We start from the raw sequence: 19635 nt of genomic DNA, 5'->3' as shown, positions 1-19635 counted from the left end.
TTTTTTGCCCCGCCTTGCCCTGTATTGCTAGGGGGCACAGGTGAATGTACAGTCTGCGGGGAGGGGATCCGAAGAAAGGACGAACCGGTGCTGCGACCTCATCTGCCGGCGCGACTGCTGCTGGGGAGCCCTCTGACTTCGCCTTCCTCTGTGGCTTCCTGCTCTTCCTCCAGCCTCCTCCGCAGGGCGCCCCCCTGCAAGTTCCAGCCTTGGTGTTCTTCTTGTGATGAAGGCAATGGGACTGGACTGCCAGGAGAACAACTGCCTGCGAGCCCACCAGCGCATCCGACGTTCCCAGGACCACCGCTCCTTCACATGCTGAAGAATATCTGAGATAGCCAGGGAGGAGAAATCCAGCGCCGCACGAGTTTCATGCCATAGGGCAGCTACACTAACCTGTACTCAGGTACTGCAGTAAAGTAAAGATGTTGCCTTTACGAGCTTAGTTGCCCTTCTCTGTCCCCTCTCTAATACAATAATGTCCTGTTTGAGTGATAGAGACCACAACTGTAGGGCATATTCTAGATGGGGCCTTACCAGTGCTCTATACAGTGGGACCCCCTCCTCCCGTGACTCTCTGCCCCATTTAATACAAATCAAGACCTTATTTGCCCTTGATGCTGCTGACTGGCATTACTTGCTACAGACAAGTTTATTATCTACAAGGACTCCAAGCTCCGTCTCCATTATGGATTTGCCTAGTGCAGTCCCATTAAGGGTATAAGTGGATATTGTTACATCCCAGGTGCAGGACTTTACATTTATCAACATTGAATCTCATTTGCCACTTAGCTGCCCAGATTGCCAGTTAGTCAAGATCCTGTTGCAAGTGCCACATCCTGGATGGAATTAATTGGGCTGATCCTGTAGCCAGTTTCCTATCCACGTGCAAACGACTTCATTAAGCCCAACAGACCTTAGTTTAGAAAGCAGTCGTTTATGGGGCACAGTATCAAACACTTTTGCAAAATCCAAATAGATCTACTGCCCCCCCCCCACTGTCCAGCATCTTACTTACCTCATCATAAAATGCAATCAAATTAGTCTGACATGACCTATCCTTCATAAAGCCATGCTGATTGCTGCTCATAATGACATTCACTAGGACAACATTTTGAATGTGATTCCTTAACAGGCGACCACAGATGTCAGACTTACTGGCCTATAATTGCCAGGCTGAGATTGTAATGCCATCAGGCCCTGGAGCCTTGTTTACATTAATTTGTATTAAAGCTTTATGAATCATATCCTGAGTCAGCCACTGACTAGATTGAGCTGAGCCATTAGTGCAGCTATAAAGTGAGCCTGGGAACTCAGACTCCTCTATTGTATACACTGAAGAAAAGAACTGATTTAGCATATTTGCCTTTTCTGTATCTGTTACAACCATACTGGTACCATTATTTAATGGAGCAACACTCTCAACCTACATCTGAGCTCTTGTCCCCTTCAATAGCTTCTTCCCCACAGAGTCTGTTACTTAAAAATATTGTCCCTGGATGTAACACTGATCTATCCATGCTGAGTAACACAGCAGAGTTCTCATGTTCCATATCTTTGAATTTATTCGCTAAAGGATCACCGACTCTGAGATTTTTTGCATGTGCAGTTGGAGCCAGTCCAATATCCGCACCAATTGCTCATGCGCCAGAGAGCTCCATGAATCATGGAAAGGAGAGGATGAGAAGATAAAGAAGATGGAGCCATGAGAACTCTGCTGTTCTACTCTACATGGATAGGTCACTGTTACATCCAGGGACACTTTTTCAAGTAACAGACTCTGTGGGGAGTAAGCGGTGGGGGGGTAAAAGGAAGGGTTTGGGGGAAGTGTATGGGGGCTTTTTTCTTTATCTGGGTTTACTTTTCCTTTAAACAAGGACATACCATAGGCACCGTGCCACAGAAAAAGGAAAAATAATTTTATATTTATCAGTGGGAAGGTATAATCACTGAGGGAGCCAAATGTTAGGTGCCCTAAATAGTATGGGCAGGGGCTTCTGTTTGCTGAAATCTGCACCAGCCCAGGGCACTTCTAGGAATTTACCTCCACTACTTTGAACTTCTCTTTGACCTGGACTGGGTGCACATGCGCAGTACAATGAGAATTCAGCTTTTTGTCATTATAATTACTGGGGGTGTTTAATTTTTATCTCTTTTGTTCTTTTTTAAAGTAGATTATTTACAGGAAATATCTGGCCAGTAACATATTTTATTGTATTTATTTCAGGGCCTTTAACTCAGCCTGTACTTATACCTCAACTAGAGACTGATGAAAAACCACTGCCTATAGTTCTACCCCAACCAGAGATTGATGGGAAGCCCCAGCCTGTAGTTATACCCCAACCAGAGATTGATGGGAAGCCCCATCCTGTAGTTATACCCCAACCAGAGACTGATGGGAAGCCCCAGCCTGTAGTTATAACACAACCAGAGACTGATGAGAAGCCCCAGCCTGTAGTTATACCCCAACCAGAAACTGATGGGAAGCCCCAGCCTGTAGTTATACCCCAACCAGAGACTGATGGGAAGCCCCAGCCTGTAGTTATAACACAACCAGAGACTGATGAGAAGCCCCAGCCTGTAGTTATACCCCAACCAGAGACTGATGGGAAGCCCCAGCCTGTAGTTATACCCCAACCAGAGACTGATAGGAAGCCCCAGCCTGTAGTTATAACACAACCAGCGACTGATGGGAAGCCCCAGCCTGTAGTTCTACCCCAACCAGAGACTGATAGGAAGCCCCAGCCTGTAGTTATACCCCAACCAGAGACTGATAGGAAGCCCCAGCCTGTAGTTATAACACAACCAGAGACTGATAGGAAGCCCCAGCCTGTAGTTCTACCCCAACCAGAGACTGATGGGAAGCCCCAGCCTGTAGTTCTACCCCAACCAGAGACTGATGGGAAGCCCCAGCCTGTAGTTATACCCCAACCAGAGACTGATAGGAAGCCCCAGCCTGTAGTTATACTCCAACCAGAGACTGATGAGAAGACATGGATGGCGGAGGCAAGAGAGAAGGGTGAGAATTAGGCTCTACCATGGAGAATATTTGCCACCCTAATCTAACAGCGGGGTATCTGCTTGTACAATGTCTCGTTTTACTGTAACTCTCTCTTTCCTAAATCTGTCAGTTACAGTAAAATAACTGTCTCCATTTCTGGGGGTGTCTGTAATTGGTAAGGGGGAAAGGAGGAGGTTGAGGGGGATCCCTTTATCTCAGTTCATTCATCTAATTACTAAGGAATTTTGGGTCTTCTAAGCTACATATTTTGGTGGTCTCCCAGACTCTGTGCACTAATATGTGAAGTTATACAACTGGTCTGCATTTACTATTGTTGAGGCTTTTAAAAGGGTCACTAAACACTGCTGCGCTGCACTGGTCAACCACACTTTACTGAATTGTTGCTGGACTACAAATCCCAGAATAATGTAACATATAATGAAAGTTAAGGCATGCTGGGAGCCGTAGTTCAGCAATATCAGGGTTTTATTCTTGAAGCAATATGCTCAATAAAACTTCCCCCCAGTTCTCCAGGGCCCAGGAATTAAAATACAAACTAATCCTCCAATGAGAATCCCATCTGATGTGAGTAATGTGGCTCCATGTTGTTTGTTCTGCAACTGGAGTTGGAAACATTAAGCCCAGATTCACTGAACAAGTTTGAACTTTATTCTTTTGGTCAGTAGAATTCTTGGTGATTTTTTTGCATCTAGAATTATATTTTTCAGCAACTTCTACATAAAATTAGGGGGCACAGAAGGGAAGTGTTATAGTTGGGTTTACATCCACTTTAAATGATATAAGTGGTTCTGGAAGCTGCACTGTATTTTGCTGCTAGAACTTAGGGTCGCAGACCCCACATCACAACAGGCTGCAGTGGAAATAACACATAAGTAGTTGATATTTAGGGGTAATTTAGCAAAGGTCGAGTTTTAGAGGTTTTTTACACCTCAGATCAGTGATCCCCAACCAGTAGCTCGTGAGTAACATGTTGCTCCCCAACCCCTTGGATGTTGCTCCCAGTGGCCTCAAACAGGAGCTTATTTTTGAATTCCAAACTTGGAGACAAGTTTTATTTGTATAAAAAGCAGGTGTACTGACAAACAAGTCTCAATGTAGGTTGACAATCCACATAGGGGCTACTAAATGGCCAATCACAGCACTTATTTGGCACCCCAGGAACATTTTTCATGCTTTTGTTGCTCCCCAACTCCTTTTACTTCTGAATGTTGCTCATGGGTTCAAAAGGTTGGGGATCCCTGCCTCAGATGAACTCACAACTCGAATATTTTCGAATTTATTAAAAAACTTGAATGTAAAAACTCAAATCAGTGTAGTAAGAAAACTCAAATTGCTTGAATTTACGAGTTTTTGGTTGAAACCCTGAAAAAAACGTCAACATCATGATGGCTATTAACATCTTCAAATGGTTCAAGGACCTCTGTCACTGACTTCTACATGACCTCGACTTGTTTTCGATGGAGTATTTTCAGATTTGAGTTATTTCTCTAAAAATTCCAGTTTTTTTAACCCAAAAGTTCGAGTTTTGACTGAAAAATACCCTGGAAAACTTGCTTTTATGGGTAAAAATCAAATTGACAATTGATTAATAACCCCCTTAATGTATTAAATATGAAATTTCCATGTGTCTGACATATTGACATTGTCACAGAGATCTCACCCTGTGTTATTAGGGACATAATGATGCAGTGCTGGATATTTTTAATAATAATTCTAAATGGGAACAGGAAAGGGGCTCTGAAAATCCCTGAAGTGGATCATTATATGACTTGATATCAGGAAATATAATGATTTCTGGTAAGTTGGGGAAAGTGAGGAGCACAAAGCTCATTCAAATGTCCCAGGGTGAGACCATTACCCTAAAAGAGGGGAGTAAATTGATGTTACAGGAGACACAACATCTCATTGGGGGATGTGATTAATGAAGTGTCACACGTGTTTATTACATGGATTTAGTGGGCAAACTAGTTGTATATAAAACATTAAGAAAAGAACTTCTGGCTTTATTTCATGAAAGAGATTTATCACACTCATGTTATATTTACACTGAATGATAATAGATATGGAACAGTCACTAGAAATATTTATCACTGATTATTTTCCCATTTGTCTCTGTATTGATGTAATGATGTGTTCCAGCCCAACCCCAGATGCCCCAGCCTGTGAATATCACCCTCTGTTGTGACTCCGGAGAAGTACTTTTCTCTCTGAAGCTCCTGAGTTTTTATCCCAAGGAGATACAGACTGAGTGGCATCTCATAACAGGACCAGTTAAAAATAAATTATCATCAACATCAAGTTTGACCCAGAATTCTGATGAGACTTGGAACATTGAGAGTAACTGCAAAGTGTCAGGAAACAAACTGAGAGATTCAAAGTCCAGAGTGTCCGTCACCTGGAAACATGAAACCATGGAAGGTCCAGAAACAAGAGAAATATCAGCTCTAGATCCAGGTAAGGGAACAGAAACAGAGAATTCCTAAACTGTAGAATGTAAAAGCAGGAACTAGAGATAATTAAATTATCAATCTCTCCATGTTGGTCACAGCAGAGAAATGATATTGTAAATAAAACTTGTATTTATTGATACTGTAGTTAAGGGGACTGGGGGATACTCACCTCAGTTGGCCAATACAACAGCCACAAAGAAGTCATTTTATTTCTTAGGAATCATAACAGACAAACTAATTTGACTTTATTCTGCAGGTTTCCCATGGGCCCCAGAAATTGGGGAGATAGTGACCCCCAGCCTTGTCCCTGGGGAAGAGGCCAGATTTCAGTGTAAGATCTCCAGGTGCCTCACTGCTGCCCTGACAGTCACATGGTACAGAAAGGAGGAAGGAGACCAGGAGGGGGTCCCCGTGAGTCCTGGAGACAAGTACAAGATCCCCAAACTCAGAGAGGACTATAGACATTTCTCCTGCACTGCCACTTTGTCCTTCACTCCTTCCCCACTCACTGACAATGGGGTGGAATTGATCTGTATGGTGGAACATCCCACTCTACAACACAGAATATGGAGAGGGACCGGCCCACTGCAAGTGCAGGGTAAGTTCTGTGCGGGTAACCAGTGGGGGGATGTATATCATGGAGATTATTAAACTGGTTACAGTATCAATAGATATACAGCAAAGAGACATTTACATGGGTAGGACAGATACAGTGTGAATTTTATATACAGGGGGGTCACACACTCTGCCCGGCCCCCACAGGTGACTCTTTCAGTGGACCAGAAGGGGTCCGGGGGACCGAGAGGACAATAATGCTCTTTGCAAAGCATTTGTTTGGTAGATGGAGTCAGTGACCCCCGTTGAAAGCTGGAAAGAGTCAAATGAAGAATCCAAAAACTATATGACAAAAAGTTATCCATTTATATAACTTACTAAACGTTAATAAAAAGGTGAAGGGACAGTTACACATCAATTTTCATAAAGTTTCCATCACAATAAGTGTGTAGTGTCTGTTTGTTAAAATAGTCCAACATCCTATCTATAGAATATCAGTCTAAAATAATATACAGTTATGGCATCTGTTAAGAAAGCTTCAAATTACAGAAAGGCCGCCTCCCATTTTATCAAAATTGATCCAGATTTTATTAAAATAGTTACCCTTTTCTGTGTAACAATAAAACAATAGCTTGTACTTGATCCCAACTAAGATATAATTAATCCTTATTGGAGGCAAAACCAGCCTATTGGCTTTATTTCATGTTTATATGATTTTCTAGTAGACTTAAGGTATGAAGATCCAAATTACAGAAAGATCCGTTATCCGGAAAACCCCAGGTCCCGAGCATTCTGGATAACAGGTCCCATACCTGTAATAATAAAGCAGTTGCTTGTACCTGATCCCAACTAAGATATAATTAATCCTTATTGGAGGCAAAACCAGCCTATTGGGTTTATTTCATGTTTATATGATTTTCTAGTAGACTTAAGGTATGAAGATCCAAATTATGGAAAGATCTGTTATCCAGAAAACCCCAGGTCCCGAGCATTCTGGATAAGAGATAAGATACATGTATTGATATATTTCCCAGAAGCAGCCGTTCCATTGTTCATGGGGGTTCAGTAATAGTACTGAGTATGGTGCATAAAAGAATAAAAAGATCCATTGACTTAGAGAACAGTCTCATATAAGGCTAATGCCACATGGGATGTTCCATCAGCCATTTTGGAACCAGTGTGTCGGTTGATTTCCCCTGTGAGTGTGATTGGTACAGTCCAACCCAATAGGGACAGTGTAGGGGCACATTGTATCAATAGCCTTATAGTGTAACACTTGGGCCACACTGAATAGTAAGAAATATGGATACTCACAGCCCTACCAATAACTTACCTCATTGCTGCCCTGGGTTCAGAGTAGAAATTCCAATCAAATAATTAACTCTAATTTTCAGGCAAATCAGACAAATTGCAGGTTATTTTGAATTTGCACAAACAAAGACACAGACTGAAACACACAGTTGCATCCCGTGAGTAAAAACAGCAGCAGTATCTCCATTGTGTATTGACAGGGAACGCCCACTCTCTCCTGACTCCTCCCCCACAGTCAGTGTAACCATGGCAACTCCAGTCCCTACATCATTACATCAGGACTCCCGCTCTCTCGCTCTCTGCTGATCCGGCTCCTCCCATGTAGAGGCGTGTCCAGTCAGCAGCAGTCAGTTCAGTGACTCCTCCTCTGTCAGTTCTACTCAGATGAGTCCTACTCTCTCTCTCCTTCTTCAGCTCCTCCCCCACACTGAGTGTTGAGTGACAACGTGTAAGTCTTTCTTCCCCACAGCACATTCTTCCAGGGAGAGGAGGGAGGAGCTGAGAGAATATGAATATATCAAACAGGGACAATACTGAGCTACAGAAACGGACTCCTCACAGTTGAAGACTGACAGCTCTAACAGCCAATGAGAATGAAGCTGACCTCAGAGGTTACCAATCAGGAGAGCACTAGATCGTACCTCCCAACTGTGCTGACTTTCTCTTTCATCTCCTCCACTGAATAACCAGACAAAGATACAACGTTTTCTTAATTGTCTTGGCAGAGAGCCCAGAATACGTGGCAGCTGCACTTAGATACTTATGTAACCATTTAGGAAAAGCAAGATACAAATGTAACAATTTAAGATAATCAGACATACAAATGTAACAACATAAGATAAGCAAAGATACTGTTGGGGAAAAATCCCAAGACCAGAGATCAGTTGAGGTGAAAGGGTTAATCCAAGTCTATTCCTATATAATAAAGTGCAAGTGTCTCTGCGTCCAGTCCCTGTGTGCGTGGAAATGTGCTACTGCGCATGTGCCCGAGACACTTGGACTTTATTATATAGGATATGTCTGTACGAGCAAGTCCCCTTCCCCCGCTGTGCTGTACTGTACTGTAGTGTAGTGTAGTGTAGTGTAGTGTAGTGTAGTGTAGTGTAGTGTAGTGTAGTGTAGTGTACTGTAGTGTAGTGTAGTGTAGTGTAGTGTAGTGTAGTGTAGTGTAGTGTAGTGTAGTGTACTGTAGTGTAGTGTAGTGTAGTGTAGTGTACTGTAGTGTAGTGTAGTGTAGTGTAGTGTACTGTACTGTACTGTAGTGTAGTGTAGTGTAGTGTAGTGTAGTGTACTGTAGTGTAGTGTAGTGTACTGTAGTGTAGTGTACTGTAGTGTAGTGTAGTGTAGTGTAGTGTAGTGTAGTGTACTGTAGTGTAGTGTAGTGTAGTGTAGTGTACTGTAGTGTAGTGTAGTGTAGTGTAGTGTAGTGTACTGTAGTGTAGTGTAGTGTAGTGTAGTGTAGTGTAGTGTAGTGTACTGTACTGTAGTGTAGTGTAGTGTAGTGTACTGTACTGTAGTGTAGTGTAGTGTAGTGTAGTGTACTGTAGTGTAGTGTAGTGTAGTGTAGTGTAGTGTAGTGTAGTGTAGTGTAGTGTAGTGTAGTGATCGTGTGGAGCAGTAAAACAGACCTTTATTGTAGCCCCGCTGTCTCCTGTACTTCTTCTAATCGGCAGGCAGCAAACAGCAGACGGTGTAATGTCGTGCGCACTCTGCAATCCACTGATCGTGTCTGCTGTTTGCTGCCTGCCGGCTGAGAGCCGATTAGAAGAAGTACAGGAGACAGCGGGGCTACAATAAAGGTCTGTTTTACTGCTCCACACGATCACTGATCAGCAGTATTTGAGTTTCCGCTTAAAGGAGAAGGAAACTCCCAGGGCGCTAAACCCCTCCCCCCTCCCCTGTGCTGCCCCCCCTCCCCCTGGCCTACCTGTCCCCCTGGGCAAATGCCCCTAACTTTTTACTCACCCCTCTGCGCAGGTCCTGTCCACGGAGTTCGCAGTCGCCATCTTCTCCCACGCGCGTCTTCTTCCTGCTCTGACCGGCGTCTTCTGGCGCATGCGCAGTAGGAACAGGTACCGGTACGGCTCTACTGCGCATGCGCCGAATGTCACGAAGTGAAATCGGAAAAACTTCGTGACATTCGGCGCATGCGCAGTAGAGCCGTACCGGTACCTGTTCCTACTGCGCATGCGCCAGAAGACGCCGGTCAGAGCAGGAAGAAGACGCGCGTGGGAGAAGATGGCGACTGCAAACTCCGTGGACAGGACCTGCGCAGAGGGGTGAGTAAAAAGTTAGGGGCATTTGCCCAGGGGGACAGGTAGGCCAGGGGGGAGGAGGGGCAGCACAGGGGAGGGGGGGAGGGGTTTAGCGCCCTGGGGGTTTCCTTCTCCTTTAAAGCTGCCACGGAGTATGGCTGTGGGAGTTTGTAGGAATGGGTTAATGAGCCGAGAACATTGGGCTGTATAACTAAGCGCCTATATGAGCTGCTACAATGAGTGGGAGTGAGGAGAGATTGGCTGGGGGGAGTAAGGTGAATGTGAGAGCTGAATAGTATAGACGCACAGCGACTTGCTCGGCCAGTAAATCAGGACCTGGTCAGAGAAAGTATCACTTGCGTGTTGTTGTTGTTGCTAAATAAATTCTGTTTAATATTGCTGAGACTGCATCTTCTTGCTTACACTTATTTGCATCATCCCTGCCCGGTTTTCAAAAGCCAGCAGAATTTAATTTGATTTTTCACCTCCAGATACTTCTGGAATTTATCGGTAAATATAATATTTCTCTGCGCAGTAAGGCAGACAGGTCATACAATTTTTGGAGTATGTCTGCAATCTAAATGAAGCATTTCTAGGGAAACAGAATATTCTGTTGTTCCTGTGAAGATATTTAGTCCCGAGTGGGAACACCTGTAATTTAAAGACCTTTCTCTGTAAGCCCAATATCTTGCCAAGTAAGCAAGTTCATACATTTGCTCATTGTAGTGTAACCCTTTCTTGGCTCTTTTTGCTGGAGCTGATTCCACACTTTCTACCCACCATATATAACTACTTACCTCATATAGGTCCTAGACTGTTATTCACATTCTATGCCTCATTCAGGAAGACTCTGTTTCTTTGCCTTTACTAAGGGCTTGACCTCCCTTAGGGCACATAAGGTGGCCATAGACTTAAAGATCCGCTCGTTTGGCGACATCGCCAAATGAGCGGATCTTTCCCCGATATGCCACTAAACTGCGTGGCTATATCGGGGGTAATTCGAACGTATGGCCGAACGATCGAATTACGATGCGCCAAGCGGCTCCGACGAGTCGGTCGGGTAAATATCCAACCTTCCCGATCGATATCGTGGGCAGATATCGATCGGAATGACCCGTCGGAAGCGCAATACACGGGCAGATAAGCTGTCAAATCGGTCCAAACGACCAATATCGGCAGCTTTATCTGCCCGTGTATGGCCACCTTAAGTCATCATATTGGGGCCTTTTGTCCAGGCACTTCCATGCCCAGCATCAGACACAGTCCAAAGAGAAAAAAAACATGTACTGCCTCTGCTTATATTAAAGAGGTGGTTCACCTTTAAGGTAACTTTTATTATGTTATAGAACAGCCAATTCGAAGCAACTTTTCATTTGGTTTTCATGATTTATTTTTTTAGTTTTATAGTTATTTGCCTTTTCCTTCTATCTCTTTGCAGCTTTCACATGGGCGTCGCTGACTTCTTTCTAAAAAACAAATGCTCTGTAAGGCTACAAATGTATTGTTATTGTTACTTTTTATTACTCATCTTTCTATTCAGGTCTCTCCTATTCATATTCCAGTCTCTTATTCACATCAGTGCGTGGTTGCTAGGGGAATTTGGGCCCTAGTTACCAGATTGCTTGAGATTCAAATTGAAGAGCTGCTGAATAAAAAGCTAAATAACTCAAAAACCACAAATAATTAAAAAATTAAAACAAATTGCAAAATGTCTTTGAATATCACTCTTTGCATCAAACTAAAAGGTGAACAACCTATTTAAGGACAATAACAACTCACAGCACCTCAGGGACTATGGGAATACATTCATCTCCCAGGCCATAGGATACAGCTACTGGGTCTTCTTGAGTCAGTAACGTAACTAACCTCTTGGTTCTCCTTTAGTAGTGTAAACACTCATTCTCTCTTTTGGAAAAACTACTGCCAGGAATAATTGTTTATGCTAAACCTTAACTATCTCTAAAATATAGAGATATGTTCAGGTCTAGGCTGATATTTCAAATAGGCCCTGCTTTTCAGGTAAACAGAGGTCCGAACAACTCCCTACAAGCCCAGGAAATAGAAACTGTCTATGACATCTTATAATGGCCCCCCTGGTATCCTATATAATTAAGTTGATATAATAAAGTTGAAGTGTCTCTGCGTCCAGTCCCTGTGTCCGTGGGATTGCGCTACTGCGCATGTGCCCCACGGATAGGCCCGGACTGTCAACCTGTCCGTTCAGGCAAATGCCTGAGGGGCCGCATCTATATTGTGTTCACGTGGGCCTCTCCTGATCGTAAGAAACTCATGCCACTGGGGGCCCCGCACCCGACTGCAACGCTGCCCTGCAATAATAATCCTCCACCTACTTGCTCGAAGCAGTGTCCCCCTCTTTAATTTTCCACATGGAACAGTCCATTCTCATATATACGTGTTTGCGCTGCGCACACGTGTGCAGGATTTGACCCGTGATGATGAGACGCAGGCCCTATGCGTTACCAGTACCAGCCTCCCCCAGGCGCGCTCAGTCAGGAAGGACCGGTCAAAGAAAGTGTATCCGCACCATCAGGCACCAGCTGCTCGCCCGTCCAACTGCCACTGTCTCCTACTAGCCTGACTGGCAGCTCTTTGGATAGGCTATTCGGCATTCGACTCCTCTTTTTCTCCAGTCAGCACCTGCTGCACCCAAGCCTCCCTCCAGCTCTGGGCCTCCATAATATCTCCCAGTAGTAAGTTAGGGGCAAAGACTCAGTCAGAGACTCCTCTCCTTACCTCACCCCCTGTAACATGACTTTCTCCTGCTGTAATATCCATCAATCATTCATAATTCATAGATAATATACAGCATAGCATGTTAATTGTCTGATGATATTTTCTGGTCTGGTTCTTCCCTCACACCTCCACCTGTTATTGTACAATAATTAGTTACAGTGTTTATTTTATTACATTTTTGGTTTTATGCCTTAATTTTTTATTCTGGGTATTTGTTGGCTTGCCTATGCCTTATATTGTTCTATTCTGCTCGTCTCCTATTCATATTCCAGACTCTTATTCAAAACAGTGTCTGGTTGCTAGGGTAATGTGGACCATAGCAACCAGATTGCTAAAACTGCAAATGGAGAACTGCTGAATAAAAAGTCCATTGAGTGTTTACATGTGGGCTGCTTTGATTTGTTTGCCCGGGCTGCTTTTTACTCCCAGTCCGGCCCTGCCCACGGATATGTTCTAGCGCCCGTTAATTTCACGGGCTTAATGTCTAGTATTAATATAATAAACATACATGAGCTTGGTGGATCCTGTACTCAAGTGAGTCAGAAGACAGAACAAAGGATTGACCAGACATTATATTCCCTTTATATACGAAACTTCATGAGAAAGGAATGATTTCAGTGTCCAATTAAGTCATGTGAAAAAGAAAGGAGTAGTTGTACATGAGCTCAGGGACGATATTCTGAGGCACAAGAATACAAACACAATACGGGATTCTCATAAGAACCCACTCAGCAGATCTTACACCTTCGTACAGTTTCTACAGGGGCCCATGGGCAATTTGGAACTGTTCACTCCACTAAGGGGCCAAGAATAACTTTTCCTCCACAATAGAAATGTAACTACATAAGATAAGCAAAGATACAAATGTAACAACATAAGATAAGCAAAGATACAAATGTAACAACATAAGATAAGCAAAGATACAAATGTAACAACATAAGATAAGCAAAGATACAAATGTAACAACATAAGATAAGCAAAGATACAAATGTAACAACATAAGATAAGCAAAGATACAAATGTAACGACATAAGATAAGCAAAGATACAAATGTAACAACATAAGATAAGCAAAGATACAAATGTAACAACATAAGATAAGCAAAGATACAAATGTAACAATTTAAGATAAGCAAAGATACAAATGTAACAACATAACATAAGCAAAGATACAAATGTAACAACATAAGATAAGCAAAGATACAAATGTAACAATTTAAGATAAGCAAAGATACAAATGTAACAACATAAGATAAGCAAAGATACAAATGTAACAACATAACATAAGCAAAGATACAAATGTAACAACATAACATAAGCAAAGATACAAATGTAACAATTTAAGATAAGCAAAGATACAAATGTAACGACATAAGATAAGCAAAGATGCAAATGTAACAACATAAGATAAGCAAAGATACAAATGTAAAAACATAAGATAAGAAAATATACAAATGCAACAATTTAAGATAAACAAAGATACATTTGTAACAATTTAAGATAAGCAAATATACAAATCTAACAATTTAAGATAAGCAAAGATACATTTGTAACAATTTAAGATACAAAAAAAATATACATTTGTAACAATTTAAGATATGAAAAGATACATGTGTAACAATTTAAGATAAGCAAAGATACAAACATAACAATTTAAGATAAGCAAAGATACAAATGTAACAACATAAGATAAGAAAATATACAAATGCAACAATTTAAGATAAACAAAGATACATTTGTAACAATTTAAGATAAGAAAAGATACATTTGTAACAATTTAAGATAAGCAAATATACAAATCTAACTATTTAAGATAAGCAAAGATACAAATGTAACAACATAAGATAAGCAAAGATACAAATGTAACAACATAAGATAAGCAAAGATACAAATGTAACAACATAAGATAAGCAAATATACAAATCTAACAATTTAAGATAAGCAAAGATACAAATGTAACAACATAAGATAAGCAAAGATACAAATGTAACAACATAAGATAAGCAAAGATACAAATGTAACAACATAAGATAAGCAAAGATACAAATGTAACAACATAAGATAAGAAAATATACAAATGCAACAATTTAAGATAAAGAAAGATACATTTGTAAAAAAATTTAAGATAAGCAAATATACAAATCTAACAATTTAAGATAAGCAAAGATACAAATGTAACAACATAAGATAAGAAAATATACAAATGCAACAATTTAAGATAAAGAAAGATACATTTGTAACAATTTAAGATAAGAAAAGATACATTTGTAACAATGTAAGATAAGCAAATATACAAATCTAACAATTTAAGATAAGCAAAGATACAAATGTAACAACATAAGATAAGAAAATATACAAATGCAACAATTTAAGATAAACAAAGATACATTTGTAACAATTTAAGATACGAAAAGATACATTTGTAACAATTTAAGATATGAAAAGATACAAACGTAACAACTTAAGATAAGCAAAGATACAAATGTAACAACTTAAGGTAAGCAAAGATACAAATGTAACAACATAAGATAAGCAAAGATACAAATGTAACAACATAAGATAAGCAAAGATACACATGTAACAACATAAGATAAGCAAAGATACAAATGTAACAACATAACATAAGCAAAGATACAAATGTAACGACATAAGATAAGCAAAGATACAAATGTAACAACATAAGATAAGCAAAGATACAAATGTAAAAACATAAGATAAGCAAAGATACAAATGTAACGACATAAGATAAGCAAAGATACAAATGTAACAACATAAGATAAGCAAAGATACAAATGTAAAAACATAAGATAAGAAAATATACAAATGCAACAATTTAAGATAAACAAAGATACATTTGTAACAATTTAAGATAAGCAAAGATACAAATGTAACAACATAAGATAAGCAAAGATACACATGTAACAACATAAGATAAGCAAAGATACAAATGTAACAATTTAAGATAAGCAAAGATACAAATGTAACAACATAAGATAAGCAAAGATACAAATGTAACAACATAACATAAGCAAAGATACAAATGTAACAACATAAGATAAGCAAAGATACAAATGTAACGACATAAGATAAGCAAAGATACAAATGTAACAACATAAGATAAGCAAAGATACAAATGTAAAAACATAAGATAAGAAAATATACAAATGCAACAATTTAAGATAAACAAAGATACATTTGTAACAATTTAAGATAAGCAAATATACAAATCTAACAATTTAAGATAAGCAAAGATACAAATGTAACAACATAAGATAAGAAAATATTCAAATGCAACAATTTAAGATAAGCAAAGATACATTTGTAACAATTTAAGATACAAAAAAATATACATTTGTAACAATTTAAGATATGAAAAGATACATGTGTAACAATTTAAGATAAGCAAAGATACAAACATAACAATTTAAGATAAGCAAAGATACAAATGTAACAACATAAGATAAGAAAATATACAAATGCAACAATTTAAGATAAACAAAGATACATTTGTAACAATTTAAGATAAGAACAGATACATTTGTAACAATTTAAGATAAGCAAATATACAAATCTAACAATTTAAGATAAGCAAAGATACAAATGTAACAACATAAGATAAGCAAAGATACAAATGTAACAACATAAGATAAGCAAATATACAAATCTAACAATTTAAGATAAGCAAAGATACAAATGTAACAACATAAGATAAGCAAAGATACAAATGTAACAACATAAGATAAGCAAAGATACAAATGTAACAACATAAGATAAGCAAAGATACAAATGTAACAACATAAGATAAGAAAATATACAAATGCAACAATTTAAGATAAAGAAAGATACATTTGTAAAAAAATTTAAGATAAGCAAATATACAAATCTAACAATTTAAGATAAGCAAAGATACAAATGTAACAACATAAGATAAGAAAATATACAAATGCAACAATTTAAGATAAAGAAAGATACATTTGTAACAAAATAAGATAAGAAAAGATACATTTGTAACAATGTAAGATAAGCAAATATACAAATCTAACAATTTAAGATAAGCAAAGATACAAATGTAACAACATAAGATAAGAAAATATACAAATGCAACAATTTAAGATAAACAAAGATACATTTGTAACAATTTAAGATACGAAAAGATACATTTGTAACAATTTAAGATATGAAAAGATACATGTGTAACAATTTAAGATAAGCAAAGATACAAACGTAACAATTTAAGATAAGCAAAGATACAATTGTAACAATTTAAGATAAGCAAAGATACAATTGTAACAATTAAAGATAAGCAAAGATACACATGTAACAATTTCAGATAATAAAATATACAAATGCAACAATTTAAGCTAAACAAAGATACATTTGAAACAATTTAAGATAAGAAAAGATACATTCATAACAATTTAAGATAAGCAAAGATACAAATGTAACAATCGAAGATAAGCAAAGATACAAACGTATCAATTTAAGATAAGCAAAGATACAAATGTATCAATTTCAGATAAGCAAAGGTACTAACTTAACAATTTAAGATAAGCAGGTCTCTTGTGAGAAATGAGACTCACAGCTTAAAGGAGACATATAGGATAAATGAAAAAACCCTAATTTTGTAGGCAATTATAAGTAATATATGGTGTTGCCCCTTTATTGGAGCTCCCTATACATGTTCTCTGGCTACTGTTTCAAATGAGGGGTGGGCGTGTCCCTGCCAGAAGCACAGTAGGAGGGGACAGCCAATCACAGCCCCCTGTGTGTCTCGTCCCTTGTGTAGAGAAGTGTGATATGTAGAGTAATAAAGTGTATCACCTTGTGAGTTGGGTGCAAACAGCCCACAATCCCTACAGAGACATACCAGAGAAAACACTGCTGCAGAACCTCTTTGTTGTTGCCAAAAGTGAAAAGTTGGATTTATTAGATCAGACAACCAGGCAACGTTTCAGGCTTAGTCTCATCCTTTCTGAGGCTTCAGATGATATGTGACTCCTCACCCTCAAAAGGATTGGAGGAAAGTCTTCAAGTTCAACTATAACTTTCTTCCATCATAAAAAAACTCAGGTGTCTGTGGTTCCTCATAATGAGCAGCAGATTTATTGAGTAACCACATACACAACAATAACAATAAAGATGCAGCAACTCAGTCGCCTCCAACACACGTGCCCAGACCACATAGGAGACAATTGGCACAGTCTCATCACTAGGCTACAGTCTCTCCATACTATATATATATATGTATTTGGACCAGTAACACTAAATTTTTTTTCCCCAAAATTCGTTAGTATAGAACGAAAAATAAACACCAAGGCAAATAAAACTTTTAAGTTGCAAAGCCTTTATTAAGAGATAACTTACCAAAACTCCACTTCCTGTCCTCTTCTAAAACGGCGAAAGGGCGACCATCCATGCAGCGGCGTTCAACTTCTCCTCCCTGGCTATTCTAGTGACAGTATGTGAAGGAGGCGGAGGTCCACTCTGCAGCGCTTCCCCTATTCCCAGCAGTCGGACTTTGACTCCAGCCTTTCCTCCTCCGACGAGGAAGAAGAAGAGGAGGAGGGCAGCCTCTGCCTCTCCAGCGGCAAGTGTTGTCTGCAGAATGGTAGTAGTAGGCGGCAGGCGCACCGGTCTGCTGAAGAATATCCCCAGGACTACAGTGCACAAGCGCATGGATCATTTGCAAGTGAAGACAAAGCAGTGCTACGTGGAGGATCTGCGCAAACTCAAGGCTTTCCACGCGGCTAACTGCCCTCTCCAAGTGCACAGTTCCTGCAAACTTTGGCTTTGCGTTCCGCTCCGCCTTTGAGCCTGGAGTGCTACCGGCTCGTTTTTATTTTTACTAAATACACAGGCCACTGCTACCCGCAATCGTAGCGCATCGACGGGTAGCAAGTGGTTCAGCGCTCCCACCTCATCCATGAATTCTGCAGCAACCGGAGTCTAAAATCGCCGCCTTCTTCTGCAGCAGCTGGGACTGCCAGCCCCAGGCACACTCAGATGGGCACATCGACAGGGAACAAATGCTTCGTCCATGCGCTTGTGCATACTATCACTAGAATAGCCAGGGAGGAGAAGTTGAACGCCGCTGCATGGATGGTCGCCCTTTCGCCGTTTTAGAAGAGGACAGGAAGTGGAGTTTTGGTAAGTTATCTCTTAATAAAGGCTTTGCAACTTAAAAGTTTTATTTGCCTTGGTGTTTATTTTTCGTTCTGTACTAACAAATTTTGGGAAAAAAAGATTTAGTGTTACTGGTCCTTTAATGTGTCGAAGAGAATAAACTCATTATTCACAATAAAATTCGCCAGACACAGTCGCACCTCATTGGTAGATAGGAACCCCCAAACTCATTAAAAGGCCTGACTAGGAATAAAAAGTAACAATTACCTTACAGACCATTTTAAAGCTGGAAAGATTATAAATCATTCCAAACCTATAAAAAAAGAACAAATTGTTTAGAAAAGTTGCTTAGAATTAGCCATTCTATAACATAATTGATTGTATTTAGAAAGTTTCTTATTTTAGTAGGATGAAGCTTATATTCAATTTTTATTTTCGCAATAGTTCCCCTGTAAAAGTGAACCATAACACACACAGGGGCACATTTACTAAGCTCGAGTAAAGGATTAGAATAAAAAATACTTTGAATTTCGAAGTATTTTTTTGGCTACTTCGACCATCGAATTGGCTACTTCGACCTTCGACTATGACTTCAACTTCGATTCGAACGATTCGAACTAAAAATCGTTCGACTATTCGACCATTCGATAGTCGAAGTACTGTCTCTTTAAATAAAACTTCGAGCACCTACTTCGCCACCTAAAACCTACCGAGGCCAATGTTAGCCGATTGGGAAGGTCCCCATAGGCTTTCTAACCAATTTCTGATTGAATAAAAATCGTTCGATCGATGGATTTAAATCCTTCGAATCATTCGATCGTAGGATTTTTCCTTTCGATCGTTCGATCTAACTATTTGCAGTAAATCCTTCGATTGAAAGGATTTTACTTCGACGGTCGAATATCGAGGGTTAATTAACCCTCGATATTAGACCAATAGTAAATGCGCCCCTATAAGTTAACTTAAAGGGGAACTATCGTGAAAATGAAAATGTAATATAAGCTTCATCCTACTTAAATAAGAAACTTTCTAAATACAATTAATTAAATATTTTTAGAGCTCACTCAACTGATTCCAGAACAAACAAAATGTAACAAAATAACTGCCTTTTGCACAAATCCTGCATGTAGAGAGACATGATGTCTGGTGAGTTTAATAGAGTGACC

The 19635-nt window shown here is 39.6% G+C and overlaps 1 protein-coding gene across 4 annotated transcripts in view; it reads left to right on the top strand.

Annotated features, from left to right (window-relative positions):
* Positions 1-19635, top strand: part of LOC108704743 — a 46387-nt gene that overhangs the window by 25458 nt on the left and 1294 nt on the right. For 3 of the 4 annotated variants that reach the window (XM_041576410.1, XM_041576407.1, XM_041576406.1), the window contains 2 exons: positions 5162-5476; positions 5729-6070. In XM_041576410.1, coding sequence (XP_041432344.1) covers positions 5162-5476; positions 5729-6070 — 657 coding nt within the window. Of the gene's footprint in view, positions 1-5161; positions 5477-5728; positions 6071-7807; positions 8462-19635 lie in introns of those variants that run through there. The other variant, XM_041576409.1, reaches the window with a different exon arrangement.

This window comes from Xenopus laevis, chromosome 9_10L (genome assembly GCF_017654675.1).
Source record: "Xenopus laevis strain J_2021 chromosome 9_10L, Xenopus_laevis_v10.1, whole genome shotgun sequence".
Lineage (NCBI taxonomy): Eukaryota > Metazoa > Chordata > Amphibia > Anura > Pipidae > Xenopus > Xenopus laevis.
This window is presented reverse-complemented; position numbering and strand designations above follow the sequence as displayed.